The sequence below is a fragment of the Gigantopelta aegis genome, chromosome 10 (assembly GCF_016097555.1).
Source record: "Gigantopelta aegis isolate Gae_Host chromosome 10, Gae_host_genome, whole genome shotgun sequence".
In the NCBI taxonomy this organism is placed as follows: Eukaryota; Metazoa; Mollusca; class Gastropoda; order Neomphalida; family Peltospiridae; genus Gigantopelta; species Gigantopelta aegis.
Genome location: NC_054708.1, coordinates 65,926,715 through 65,941,484, shown reverse-complemented (window position 1 = coordinate 65,941,484; position 14,770 = coordinate 65,926,715). Strand labels below are relative to the sequence as shown.

The window sequence follows — 14,770 nt, the reverse complement described above, 5'->3', positions numbered from 1 at the left end:
GGGTGTGTCTGTGTGTGTGTGTCTGTGTGTGCGTGTGCGTGCGTGCGTGCGTGCGTGCGTGAGTGAGTGAGTGAGTGAGTGAGTGTATGTGTGTGTGTGTGAGTGTGTGTGTGTGTGTGTGTGTGTGTGTGTGTGTGTGTGTGTGTGTGTGTGTGTGTGTGTGTGTGATGGGATAGGAACTCTTTTACGCGCCCATATCCAATGAAGGTTCAGGCACGCCCGTCCCGGACTTAACCTCTGAAATCGCCAGTGACTAATTCCGGGACTGGGGGGGTAAATTTGAGGTGGGTGGGATTTTGAAAAAAGTTTGAATGAAATTTGAGCAATTTAGACGGACTGCCAAAAATAAAGTGTATCGAATTATTTATATAAAACAAATAAACATAGTTTTAGAATGACGGCCAAAACGTTTAAGTCCGAAAAAGTCCATACTTAAGCGGCCCTCACATATCGGTCGCGGCGCCTGCGCGACTCCTAAAGCAGGCAAAAAGGGCATTTTCGCGAGGCGTCCGGCCGGACGCTGCCCGATTTCTACGGACTCTGCTGCGATTTTTGTACAACATCGGCCGGGCGGCCCGCTTTTCCCGACAGCCCGCCCGGCGGCTTCTAAACGGCCCCCACAACTTGTCATGTCATGTCATAGGGTTTTACGTTCACATTCAGAACAAGCTTTTGTAGCAAACGCCTGTCGTGGGCACAAGAGCCTACAACTTTATACAACGCATCTATATATACTCGAGGCGCGGACGCCGGGGAGAAGCCCGACATCAATCGCCAGCCGCCCTGCTGGGCTCCGCCAGGACGCCTACCAACCTGTTCTTTGATCAGCCAGCGCCCGCCATATTATCTAGCGGCGTCCGGCCGACGCTCTAGCGGCCGTAATGTCTCCACTGCGATCCAATGTTTAAAGGGGCACCGCCTGGGCCCCGTCTAATATGTGAGGGCACACGTCGCAGACATGAAATTCGCCCGATTCATCCACGGGCTCTAAATCCCGCACCGACTCCTGCGATTAGACAAATCGCGCGGACGCCGGCTGATATGTGAGGATATGTGAGGGCCCCTTTACAGAAGGCAAAGGAGATTGATAGGAGGGTTCGCTAAGGTGATCCCAGGTGCCGGAGGACTCTGCCAATAGCTTGGTTATGACAGGATAATCCTTCCCGGAGATGTTCTTCAGAATGCTGTGGACGGGGTCGGATTGTCCATCTCTGCTAGCATCCGTCCCTGATGGTTATATCCCAACCGGTGAATGGTTTCACAGGCCTCCTGGCGTCCCTCCTGAAGGCGGACGCCGTGGAATGCAGGGGCGGGACGTAGCCCAGAGGTAAAGCGTGCACTTGATGCGCGGTCAGTCTAGGATCGGTCCCCGTCGGTGGACCCATTGGGCTATTTCTCGCTTCAGCCAGTGCTCCACAATTGGTGTAACAAAGGCCGTGGTATGTACTATCCTGCCTGTGGGATGTTGCACATAAAAAAATCCCTTGCTGCTAATCGAAAATAGTAGCCCAAGAAGTGGCGACAGCGGGTTTTCTCTCTCAATATCTGTGTGGTCCTTAACTATATGTCTGACATCATATAATCGTAAATAAAATGTGCTGAGTTCGTCGTTAAATAAAACATTTACGTCCGTGGAGTTCCAAGTCCTCCTCTGATGAATTGACTGGCAGCAGTTGGAACACGCCGTGCTTGGGTGCATTGAACAGGAGACGAATGTCTTCGAAGTTGGTCTTGACAAGCTGAACATGGCGCTGATGAAGTTTGCCGCCTTCAAGTGTCCACTTCTCAGCTTGTCCGGTTGGGCGGTCGTGCTGGGGGAGACCGTGACTTGTCTGGTTGCCCACTCGATTAAATGGTTGCCTTCCTCTTCACAGACCGGCATCGGTGGCGTCGTGGTTAGGCCATCGGTCTACAGGCTAATAGGTACTGGGTTCAGATCCAAGTCGAGGCATGGGATTTTTAATCCAGATACCGACTCCAAACCCTGAGTGAGTGCTCCGCAAGGCTCAATGGGTAGGTGTAAACCACTTGCACCGACCATAACTGGTTCAACAAAGGCCATAGTTTGTGCTATCCTGCCTGTGGAAAGCGCAAATAAAAGATCCCTTGCTGCCTGTCGTAAAAGAGTAGCCTATGTGGCGACCGCGGGTTTCCTCTAAAAAACAGTGTCAGAATGACCATATGTTTGACGTCCAATAGCCGATGATAAGATAAAAAATCAATGTGCTCTAGTGGCGTCGTTAAATAAAACAAACTATTTTTTTTCCTCTTCACAGCGGTCTTCGGTCGGGCCTGCGACTCTACGGGAGCCTTCCGTGGTACTGGAGGCATCAGCGATGCCGCGTGGTCAGGAGAAAGCGCTGGGGTTCTCGACTGGAGGCATCAGCGAAGTCGCGTGGTCAGGAGAAAGCGCTGGGGTTCTCGGCGGTTCATCACGCATCGCTGTGTTTGGCTCGTTCCGCTTTGCAGGCCTGTCAGGTCGGGCTGGGGGCGACGATACAGAAGAATCCCCCGCTTCGGTGGCGTTGTGGCAGGCCATCGGTCTACAGGCTGGTAGGTACTGGGTTCGGATCCAAGTCGAGGCATGGGATTTTTAATCCAGATAATGACTCCAAACCCTGAGTGAGTGCTCCGCAAGGCTCAATAAGGTAAACCACTTGCACCGACCAGTGATCCATAACTGGTTCAACAAAGACCATGGTTTGTGCTATCCTGCCTGTGGGAAGCGCAAATAAAAGATCCCTTGCTGCTAATCGGAAGAGTAGCGCATTTAGTGGCGACAGTGGGTTTCCTCTCAAAATCTGTGTGGTCCTTAATCATATGTCTGACGCCATATAACCGTAAATAAAATGTTTGAGTGCGTCGTTAAATAAACCATTTCTTTTTTTCATATTAACATTACCACCAAACGGGTAGTAGGCCTATATATGGTTGCAAACAAATCACTTCGCATTTTTACACGGATTACAACTAGTATTGTGGGTAGAATGATGGAAAAGGTTTCAGGCAAGCTCATTTTGCCCGAATATCTCTATCGTTTTCGCCCGAATTTGCAAAATTGCTCCAGCCCTGTCTCGTACGCTTATGGACTTGGAGGGGTGTCGCTACTCGGAGGTACCAGAGAGAGAGAGAGAGAGAGAGAGAGAGAGAGAGAGAGAGAGAGAGAGAGAGAGAGAGAGAGAGAGAGAGAGAGAGAGAGAGAGAGAGAGAGAGAGAGAGAGAGATAGAACCAGATAGACAGACGGACGAACAGACAAAGACAGATAGTGAATAGACAATCGGGTTGTCTGCGACTTCTCAAAATCTCAAAAACATTGAGTAAAGAAAATAACGAGCCACGTAGCCTACTCGACCATTGTTTTAGAGCATTAGCTGTCAGTGGTATTGTTTGACACAATACTTTTTGCATGAGACACAAATTTAAACCCATATTTAAACTCTTTTTGGGCAGAATATAAATGTTCTGTGTAACAAATATATCTCTTTATCAAACTATTTTTATGAATTTCCCTACATATACAGTAGTCGGATTTTTTTAAGGTAAGGCCTCGTATATGGGGGAGGGGGGGGGGGGGCTTCTACCCTCTCCTATCCCCGAATCCTACGTGCCTAATACCTATACATCCTAAAACATTATCGAACTGAAAGAAGTGATCCATTTTTGTTTCAGAATGTTCTGTCCAAATATATATACAATATTTTTTTTTAATTTAGGAAGTTTTAGAATATTGCAAATTAATAATAAACTTAGTTAGACGTTTAACTAAAACAAACAACAAATGTTCTGTCCATCATCATATGCGTTGGAAGATGACAGCAAATGGTGGAGGGGGTGGTGTGCATTCGAAGTTATATTAACAATATTTTCATCTGGTAGGGGGGACATGCAATTGCCTTGAGAGCTGAAGGGCCAATGTTCCCTGTTCCCACCCCTGCTTCCACTGGTAATTCATTGTCGCCCCACAAGTGAAAATCATATTAAATGTAACCCGGCTTCTAACGGGGAAGTTTAGCTGGGGTGTGATGACTGTACATGAGTTTTTTCATACAAATACGACCGTCGTGTGGCTATCCGTTAAAAATATTGTTTGACTGCATCATGGCATAATTGTGTGTGTGTGTGTGTGTGTGTGTGTGTGTGTGTGTGCGTGTGTGTACGCGCGCGTGTGTCTGTGTGTATGTGCGTGTGTGTGTGTGTGTGTGTGTGTGTGTGATCGTGTCACCGTGTGTGTGTTACTGTGTGTCACTGTGTATGTGTATCACTGTATGGCACTGTGTGTGTATGTGTGTCACTGTGTGTATGTATGTGTATTTATGTATGTCACTGTGTCACTGTATGTGTTTCACCGTGTGTGTGTGTGCGTGCGTGTGTGTGTGTGTGTCACTGTGTGTGTGTCAATGTGTGTGTGTGTCAATGTGTGGGTGGGTTGGTGGGTGTGGGTGTTACTGTATGTGTATCACTATGTGTATGTCACTGTGTGTGTGTGTGTGTGTGTGTGTGGGTGTGGGTGTGTGTGTGTGCCACTGTGTGTATGTATTTGTATTTATGTATGTGTATGTCTCTGTCACCGTGTGTGTCACTGTGTGTGTGTGAGAGAGAGAGAGAGAGAGAGAGAGAGAGAGAGAGAGAGAGAGAGAGAGAGACAGAGAGAGAGAGAGACAGAGAGAGAGACAGACAGACAGACAGACAGACTGTGTATGCGTGTTTTACTGTGTGTCACCGTGTGTGTATCACCGTGTGTGTGTGTGCACGTTAGTGTGTTGTGTCACAGTGTGTGTGTTGTGTCACTGTGTGTGTGTGTGTGTGTGTGTGTGTGTGTGTGTGTGTGTGTGTGTGATGTAAATTAAAAATAATAATAATAAAAATAAAAAATGCAGATAGCAGCTGATTAATAAATCAATGTGCTCCAGTGGTGTCATTAAATAAAGTTAACTTTAACTTAGAATAATATGCTTAGTAACCCTTAGTTTTAGGCACAATGTGTTCTGGTCCGTGAATCGGTACATATGTTGGTCCGAACTATACACCGAGTGTAACATTGATGGTACTGTTTCCGGTGAAAGCATGGTAGATTTGCCCGCCGGTTGGGAAGAAAAGATCAGTCGCTCCTCGGGTATGGAACTTGTGGGTTTTTGGGGCTAATTGTTGAAGAGTATTTTTTAATACAAATTGAAAGCCTCCCCGCCCATTCCAACAAAATATGTATGCGACTAAAACAGTCTTTGAAATTTAGTTTTTCGCGAAATATCAATGTTAATGTTTAAATCTAAAAAAAATGTCGAGCCCACCCAGTTAAAAGTATAAAATGCATTCGGTTTTCAGTGTTCTCGGTTAATAAAAAAAATAACGGTAGGGCACGACACAAACGCGCTGCCCAACTCAAGTGCCATTTTGTTTTCAGTTTAAAAAAAAAAAAAAAAAAAAAATCATTCATAATTATTGAAAATATCTTTTAGAAATTCGGGCGGGACGTAGCCCAGTGCTAGTGGTAAAGCTTTCGCTTGATGCGCGGTCGGTCTAGGATCGATCCCCATCGGTGGACCCATTCGGGCCATTGGGCTATTTCTCATTTCAGCCAGTGCTCCACAACTGAATTACTGATGTAACAAAGGCGGGGACCAGACAACTCGGACCCATGGACAACTCGGCCTCGGTTCATTGATACTTGCGGAAAGCGGCTATATGTCGAAATCAGATTTTCAAGTAGCAGAATTGAACAGTTTATCCTAGTATTTCTCAATCAATACAGTATTTATATGCCAAAGCAGTAAAATTACGACATGTGCAGACCAATTTCTGTTACATCAAACTGACTGCCGCAACGTGCTACATGCAAGAGTAGTGTATTAAAAAACCCGGGAAGCAGAACGAGAAAGTACATTTTCTCTTTTATTTTTAATTCGACCACCTACATATATTTTATAATACAGAATCACCAAAAGAACATAGAAAGATGTGATAAAAGTCAGTTGTCATCAGGAGCGTACAGTTTCCCACAGGCTGATAAAAATCTAGACGTCGACACGTCACCAGCTGTGTACCGTCCCCACAGTTGAAAGATTTTGCCCTGTACATCTACAAAGGCCTTCCTCTGTCGCCGTCACATTTTCCTCTCCGAAACGAACCGGCATATCAGCGGAATCAGCCTGGCCTCGTTGTGCAGCATTGGGATCAGCTTGTAAAAGGGAGGGGCTGTTCCGAGGGCACGATGGTTCAGTCTGTGATGCCAGCCCTCCACATCGTTGTTCGTCCTCACACTCTGGTTAAAAACTGACCAGGCGTCCACCGACCACACGCTGCTCCTCATCCATGTGCGGTCAACGTAATCCAAGAGGGTCACCAGTTGCTCTTCTAAGACCGTCAAAGGCTGCTTCCACGTGTTCTGCAGGAAGGAACGGGAGGGCGAATATCTTCTTTATGAATTTGCACGTGCCGTCGTCATTTAGGTATTGTTGTGCAAGTCCGAGCTCCTGCAACCTTCCTCCAGACAGCCTGGTTCCAATGGAAGCAGCACCCCTTGATTGGCAAGCCAGGATATACTTCCCGGATCCCCTTCCACATCCCTGTCAAACACAAATATAATAATAAGTTTAAAGATCCACATATTCGCCTAGTCACGTATTAAGGACCTATTACAACACTTTATGCTTACCTTTCCTCTATACGCTGAGGGATGTCGAAGTCGGCCGTCACATTGAAAGAATTTCACTCATCATCTGCATTTGTTTGGTTGATAACTGTGCACTGTGCACTGTGCACAGGTCCAATCAATTTCTGTGTCGTCCCTTACCATCAGCCGGTAATCCTCTTGAGTGATTCCTGCATTATTCAAATTATTATTACCATTTTTATTTTTCTTAAACATAAAATAAGTCACTTTTAAATTTTACGGTAATACGTTACCCAAATACTAAAATATTGTACTACAAATATCACATATCGCAAGCAATATAAAACAAATAAACAGAAAAAAGTGGATAAAGACAGCTCACTGTAATTGTTATAAAGTTACTGTCTGTAAATCAATATTCTGTTATCCTACATCAAGGGGATTAGGCCCTACCCACCTCACCTGTATTAGAATCACAACTCACAGCTTCATGTGTTAACTGTTAACACCCTTTGGTAGATGAAAGAATAAACGATTAGTCGCCATCGATTGAAGTTACATAAAATAATTAACGATTAGTCGTTTCGCACTTAGGATTCAATATAAAAAATATAAAAATGACAATATCATTTTTTTTTTTTTCAGCACTATTCGGCAAATATCACCTTTTAAATGATTTTCTTATTTTTATTTGTATTCCTTTCTCCAGTTGCGGTCCACATAGCCTATAGTGGTGTTACATTTTAAAACATCTTAATACAACTTTCAATAAATTGAATTATGACTGTATTTTGTTTGTGTTTTCCTTTATGGTTTACTAGAAAATCTAGACATTACTTTAAGCAAAGTGGAAAATAGTGTGTGCGTATTAATTTCGCAACATAATATATACTCACCAGTATTACAGGTGCGGTGTTGCCATCGTAACATGACAATCCGACAAGACACTTCGTTTCGGGACGTTTATGTTAAGGTGAGACTAATTCAAAACTAGCCAAAAAAAACACACTCTTTTATTTCTGTGAGAATACTTTAATTTAAAAAACAACACTTGTTCAACAATATTTTTCAACAATAGACAATATTGTGCATGTGCCGAGTCGTCTCTGGACTCCGGGCCGAGTTGTCTCAGAACTGGGCCGAGCTGTCTCGACGTGGGCCGAGTTGTCCATGGGTCCGAGTTGTCTGGCATTCACAAAGGCCATGGTATGTACTATTCTGTCTGGGATGGTGCATATATAAAAGATCCCTTGCTGCTAAATGAAAAGAGTAGCCCATGAAGTTGTGACAGCGGGTTTTCTCTCTCAATATCTGTGTGGTTATTAACCATATGTCCGACTCCATATAACCATAAATAAATTGTGTTGCGTGTGTCGTTAAGTAAAACAGTTCCTTCTTTAAGGATTTATTCCATTGGAGCATGACCCAGAGCCTCATATCATAGAGTAATCAATAGTTGTGCCCATGCATCATATTTTTTTCTAAACCTAGCGAGCACGCGCTAACCAGTGACGTCACATTTGATAATGATAAAACAACACTTCCTGGTCCATTGACAGAATAAGTCTAACATGAAAACCATTTTGACAAGTGATTTACATCATTTCTTTTTTCATCAGTGAAAAGTCACTTTTCACTAATACCAAATATAAGGGTCCAGGGCCCCGTTCCACGAAAGAATTGTAGTTAAGGTTAATTGTAGTGACTTAAGGTGAGTTTTACAACTGGCACCGTAAACTTTACAGCCATTCCACAAAGCAACTTTATGGTAGTCCTAAGTGCCCCTTTAATGATTATAATATTCTTTACGAAGAAGTACGAATTAGTTAAATAATGAATTGGTTACTGACTTTTCGGAATATCTATGATGTATTAAATGGTATTGGACATCCATCGTATGGCCTAGAATGTTTTTCATCGAACGGCGAGTTTTATAAAAGGTATTTGGTATATATTGGATCCATTTTTATACAAAAAGTTAGTATCCTTCTTAGAAAATGACCTAATCATCATTTAACTGCCATTTGACAGCTACGTTAGTGACTTACAAACTGCCTCGTACCTATTGTAAATTTTCACAGTAATTTACGATGATCGTAGAACAAAGTTAAGGAGGCGATAGTAGGCATTTACGGTGATGGTAGTGCTAAGATCGCTTCGTGGAACGGGGCCCTGAGACGGAAATTGCCAAACATGTAAATAGAATGTAGTTCGCGACTAAAGTACTAATCAAAATGATACCCAGGTGATTTTCCAGTCTTATATATTAGTTATGAAAATCCCTGAAATAAAAACCATAAAAATGCATCAGTATTATCATGACCTGTTACAGTGTTCGAGATTAAAAATTTGGGGCAGTATCCCAGTTGGATACTAACATTTCAAAATCTGGTATCCCACCTGATACTTTAGTATCCCACTTAAATGAAATTCATAAATAACATCTGACAAACGTGGACGACACTGTTACTTAACTTCACTAGTAAATGACGACTTTCATTGTTTCAACGGGGGGGGGGGGGGGAGAATGCAGGATTTAAAAAAAAAAGTATATGGTATCCCAGTGGGATACTGGGTTATTGAAGTCTGGTATCCAAAATTAAATTGTAGTATCCCCGGGATATCGGGATACCATTAATCTCGAACACTGTGTTACGGTATTCAAACAACCGGTACAAAAAATTACAATAAATGACTTGTTATAGATAGAAATATGAGATGTATTTACAAGTTTACTGCTAAACATATGTAATTTGAAACAGACTATAACACCCAGGTTGATATTGATTACACTTGACAGGTGAAATCACAAGTACTAAGTTTAGCAGAGGAGTGGTCTCAGGTGTAATCAATATCTATCATTTATTGTAATTTTTTGTAGCGTTGTTTGAATACCGTAACAGGTCATGATAATACTGACACATTTTTATGGTTTTTATTTAAGGAATTTTCATAACTAATATATAAGATTGGAAAATCACATGGGTATAATTTTGATTAGTACTTTAGTTACATTTTACATAGTTCGCCAAGAGTGGGTTCTATTTAAAAACTTGCTTTGGCAAATGAAGTCAGCAGTAGATATTAATATTATAATAACAAATAGTGTGTTATATGTACAGGAAAGGACCAACTATTTAAGTAAATAATATTTGTTTTATTTTGCTTGACTATTGATTACTCCAGGATACAAATCTCGCTCATTAGCATTAAACAAAATCGTGGATCTGCCCCTGAATGTGACATGTCACAAGCATGACATCATTATCATATTGCAACCACAAGAAACTCTGGAAAGTTTGTCGTCCTGGTAGTACTCTCAGAATGCTTGTTATATATAGTATAGTAAGATTAAATGGGTATGTCATACAAACATTATTTCATTTTAAATTTTATTATGAATATTAGGATTACAGTAGGTATGGGTTAGGTTTCATTCAAGAATACCAACATACGGTTCATATTTCATAATCCAGGCAGTATCACCACGCAAATTCATTACACCAAGGGGGAGAAAATGGGGAACACTGTCTGTGTGCTTATATGCTTCGAGTTTACAGGTTTGTATTTACTCAATATAAAATGACACTCGGTAAGAACTGACCAGGCACAACCCTCATGTTTATGACAAACCACATGAACATGTATGCCTGTTACAGTTTATGATTTGGTGGAATATACATTTATTTTTAATTGAAAAGTTGTGGTTCTGAGGATGATTTTTTTTCTCCACAGGAAAGCCATATTACGTGAATAGTTACACGAAGGAAAGTCAGTGGGACCTACCAACAACTCCTGCAGAAATGAGTGAGAAAGTACAGTGTCTTCATCTGCTGGTTAAACATCGGGATTCCCGACGACCCATGAACTGGAAGAATGAGGAGATCACACGATCTAAAGAAGAAGCATTGGAACTCTTGGCAGGTTAGTTAGCATATGCAGTTAAAACTGGCCAAATTTCATGGTCCCTAATTTTCTAAATTCTAAAATGCGACCCTCTAAACATTGAATCCAGCATTATAGATTGAAAATTTTGGGCAGTATCCCAGTTGGATACTAACATTTCAAAATCTGGTATCCCTGAAAATTTAGTATCCCACTTAAAAATGAAATTCATAAATAACATCTAACAAACTAGGATGACACTGTTACTTAACTTAACAGTAAATGATGACTTTCATTGTTTCAGTGAAAAATAAAAACGCAGGATTAAAAAAACCACAACAACATTATATGGTATCCCGGTGGAATACTGGGTTATTGAAGTCTGGTATCCAAAATTAAATTTTGGTATCCCCGGGATATCGGGATACTGTTAATCTCGAACACTGGAATCCTATATAAATTTGATAAATATTAGGTTCCCTTTTGTTTCCTGTATAAAAAATTACATGTAAAAGTCAAATATATTTATAAACCAATAAATGTACCATAAGCATTACTAATATACATGTGATTTGTTATGCATGTGTTTATCAATATTGATGGTGTTTTGAGGTTGGGGTTTTTTTCGTTTTAATTTTGTTTTTTGTGTTTTTGTTTTTTCAAGGCTACAGAGATCAGATAGAATCCGGAGCTGTGACATTTGAAGATCTTGCTAAGCAGCACAGTGACTGTAGCTCGGCCAAACGTGGGGGTGACCTTGGGCCCTTTTGTAGAGGTCAGATGCAGAAACCTTTTGAAGATGCTTCGTTTGCTCTGGAGGTCAATGAACTGAGTGGGCCAGTAATAACTGATTCCGGCGTTCACATCATCAAGCGAATTGCCTGATCTGACAACTATCATCTTATAGCATCACTACAGCAATTGTGGATCTCCACGATGTGTATCTACTCCTTCACCGCTTTGATGAATTCTGCACTGAAAATGCAGTGGGGGCTTTAAGGGCATTACCACTTTAATGAATAATCAGAATTATTAACGTGTCACTTCTGTAGCAGAACATTCAATTGCAGGCTTTTGGATTTCACAGAAACTATCAGTTTCCAGTACATTGTCGATAAAATCTCAGAACCGAAATTTTCTTTTCCATGATTATTATATCGAGTACGACTATTCAACGAAAATAATAAAAACAGTTTCTGATGGGTTCCCATGATCACAAGGAAGGGAAGCAAAGAAAAGTGTTTCCCATGAAATTTGAAATCCTATGGCCTGTAGTTGGGTGTATTCTGTAAATTTCCATTACTCAGTTGTAATTTTCAGGGATGGGGTGCAGATTAACACTAATTTTATGAAGCTTTTTGTAGTGTTATTCATGCACACAAAAAAAGGCACTGGCAAAGCTGTTGGTTATTAAAGGCAAGGCTCAATGTTGACAGAAAGCAAATGCCACTTAAAATGCACAATATGCTTTTCTGATAATCATCTTAGTTGGTGAGATATTGTGTCTTGGTCAAATGTGCATTTCTGAGGAAGACCACTATCAGGGGTGGTGCAGGCAGTCCGGCCATGGCCATACCACTTTTTTCTTCTTTTTTTTTGAATATATTCCTTGTATCTTTGAAAATGTCCTTCACAGTTGAATTTGAAAAGAGTGTCTCACAACCATGAACCGTACCACGGTCTTTTTCATTGTGCCACCCCTGACTATTTATATAATCTTTGCTAGTGTACTAAGGAATATTGTATCTGATCTTAGAAAAATCCTGCTTTTGCTCCTGTAAAATGTGTACATTGTTAGACTTGAGTATTTCAAGTACAGTGAAACCCTCAAAACTGGACCATCTGTAAACTGGAATTCCATCAAAACCGGATGTTTTACTCGGTACTTTTTTAAATATTAGTACAGAACATAATCTCTCTAAGCTAGATATCACTTAAAAGTTGACTTGTTACTTGGCCCTGTGGGTGTCCAGTTTAGAGGGGTTTCATTGTAAAGCTGGGCGGTATACCGTATATCCCAATCAGTATCAGTATCATGTCAGTACCGATTTACCGTACCGAGCAAATTTCAAAATACCAAAAAAAAATTCTTGAAAAATGTTTCCCGCCATTTAGTAAAGCACTAACAATATATATCTGACGAATGGAAAATGGGTTGGGCATAAATCGGACGAGAGCCTTGTTTATGGAATTTAATTTTATTTAGATGAAATTAGCAGGTGAGCCTTAGCTCAGGCATGCATTTAAAGCTAGCTGAGTATACCAAAAATACGGCTTGATATTGGTATTGTGTCAATACCGAATACCGTACCGATACCAAGGTATATCACCCAAAAATATATACCAAACCTCAAATTTCAATACGGCCCAGCTCTATTTTAGTGTAAAGTTTATTTACATTAACACTTAAGTTTCATGTTACTATCATATTCAATTAATGATCATGATGAAATAGAACAAAGGTAAAACTAAATAGTTTATAATTACAATTTTTCAAAATCGAAATATACAACCATATCTGTATCAAGTTGGTGAAGGAGATTTTACAAACATCTATAAGTCAATTTCAGTTGTTGATTGTCAATGTACCTATGTCTATAAACATCACTTCAAAGAGATTTTTCATACCATATCAATTTATACCATTTTATAATATGTAGTAAATTGTTAATCATGTATATGGGTCAAAGACATATTTCGTATGTGTAGTAAATTGTTTTGTTATTCATGTCATAGATTAGATGCATGCAGGTGGTGGGTTATCCATTAGTGTTAAAACGTATAATTTACCAGTGGCTGCAGATGTGGAGAACAAAAACTGAGTCACTTAAAGTCAAATGAGTAGTTTGTCTAAATATTCTTGTCTGTTTTTTTGTTTTGTTTTTTTTGTTCACTGGCAGGGCTTCTAGATTATGGTAGCCCCACTCCCATGGCCAGTGATATTCAATGTTGGGCTAGTAAACAACTACTATTGCCATGCCCGACGGCTAGTGAATTTTTTTTTTGGTCAAATGTTGCAGTTGAAATCTAATTTTGTAAATATGAATAGCCTGCCCCAACCCCACCTCCTGCCCCCAATGTTAGTGTTTTTAAGCTGTATCTCCGTCTTTAGGTGACATATCTGATTATTACTATTATTAAGTCAACTTTTATTAACTTAAAGAAAAGTAGGGCCAGTGAATTTTTAATCGTGCCTAGTAACTTTTTTAAATCACTGATCCAATGGCTAGTGGATTTTATAAAAATTATAGAAGCTCTGCACTGGGTTATCCACTTCTATATATTTTGAGGGTTGGGGTGGGTTGACATAAAAACGTTACATATATTGCTATGACATAACAAGGTTTCTGTCATAGGGTATGAAGGGTAAAATTACATACTCTATCTTGGAAATTAATGGATACATTTTTATAATTTTTAGAAAGATTGTATTAAACGAACTGCTGTTAAAAATTTGTCAATTTAAAAAAGATTTCAAACTAATAACCCCCTAATAGGGGTACTTTTGATCTGCTTTGTTTTTATTACATACCCTGAAATTATTTACTGGCAGAAAGCCTGCATAAATAACCATGGAAACAACTATGTTCTTGTATAAATGTTTTGTAATAGTAAAATGACATTCAGACTTATATCTAGGTTTGTTTTGTGTTGTTTTGTTTTTGTGGAAAGAGGTGTTTGAATAATATTTTATTGTTATATTTTATATGTTTTGACATACGCAAAAAAAGGGGGAGTGCTTCCCTCGATGGCACGCCTTTTTTCTCTTCCCCCCCCCCCCCCCGATCCGCACCTGGTGTGTTATATTTTATTTTCCCCCGAAAAAAAGGGGGAATGCTTCCCTCAACGGTTTGCCGCCGCCCCCGCCCCCCCGATCCGCACTTGATGTTTAGTGTGAACTCCTGCCATGATATAAAATATATGAAATCTGGTGGTGCATAAATGCATTGCCAGATAATTTGTAACACTTCTGTATTGTATATTTTTAGTACAAACTTTTGTGAGAGGATTTTACAGTAAAACAATTTTATTTTTTGTGGTCTAAATAAATATGCTCTCCTTTCATTTTGTTACTCTTTTTGTTTTTTTCTTCTTCCTTGACTTGAAGCGTTCATTGTCATAAGCCTATGAGACGGGGGTCAGGGAGGTCAAATGGGAGCCTGTGTGCAGGCCTATGTTTATTATGAATAGTTTTAGCAATCCTGGTATGTGTACAATGCCTTTTGTTGAGACTAAGTTTATTGTAATTAAATGGTTGTTAGTTTTTGTTAAAC

The 14,770-nt window shown here is 40.4% G+C and overlaps 1 protein-coding gene across 1 annotated transcript; it reads left to right on the top strand.

Moving 5' to 3' along the window:
• The first annotated feature begins 5,019 nt into the window (after nucleotides 1–5,019).
• LOC121383019 (peptidyl-prolyl cis-trans isomerase NIMA-interacting 1-like) lies at nucleotides 5,020–14,559 on the top strand. The gene is made up of 3 exons (XM_041512754.1): nucleotides 5,020–5,114; nucleotides 10,347–10,535; nucleotides 11,161–14,559. Exons 1-3 carry the CDS (start codon nucleotides 5,066–5,068, stop codon nucleotides 11,379–11,381), a joined length of 459 nt encoding a protein of 152 aa, XP_041368688.1. The 5' UTR covers nucleotides 5,020–5,065; the 3' UTR covers nucleotides 11,382–14,559.
• Nucleotides 14,560–14,770: the final 211 nt, after the last annotated feature.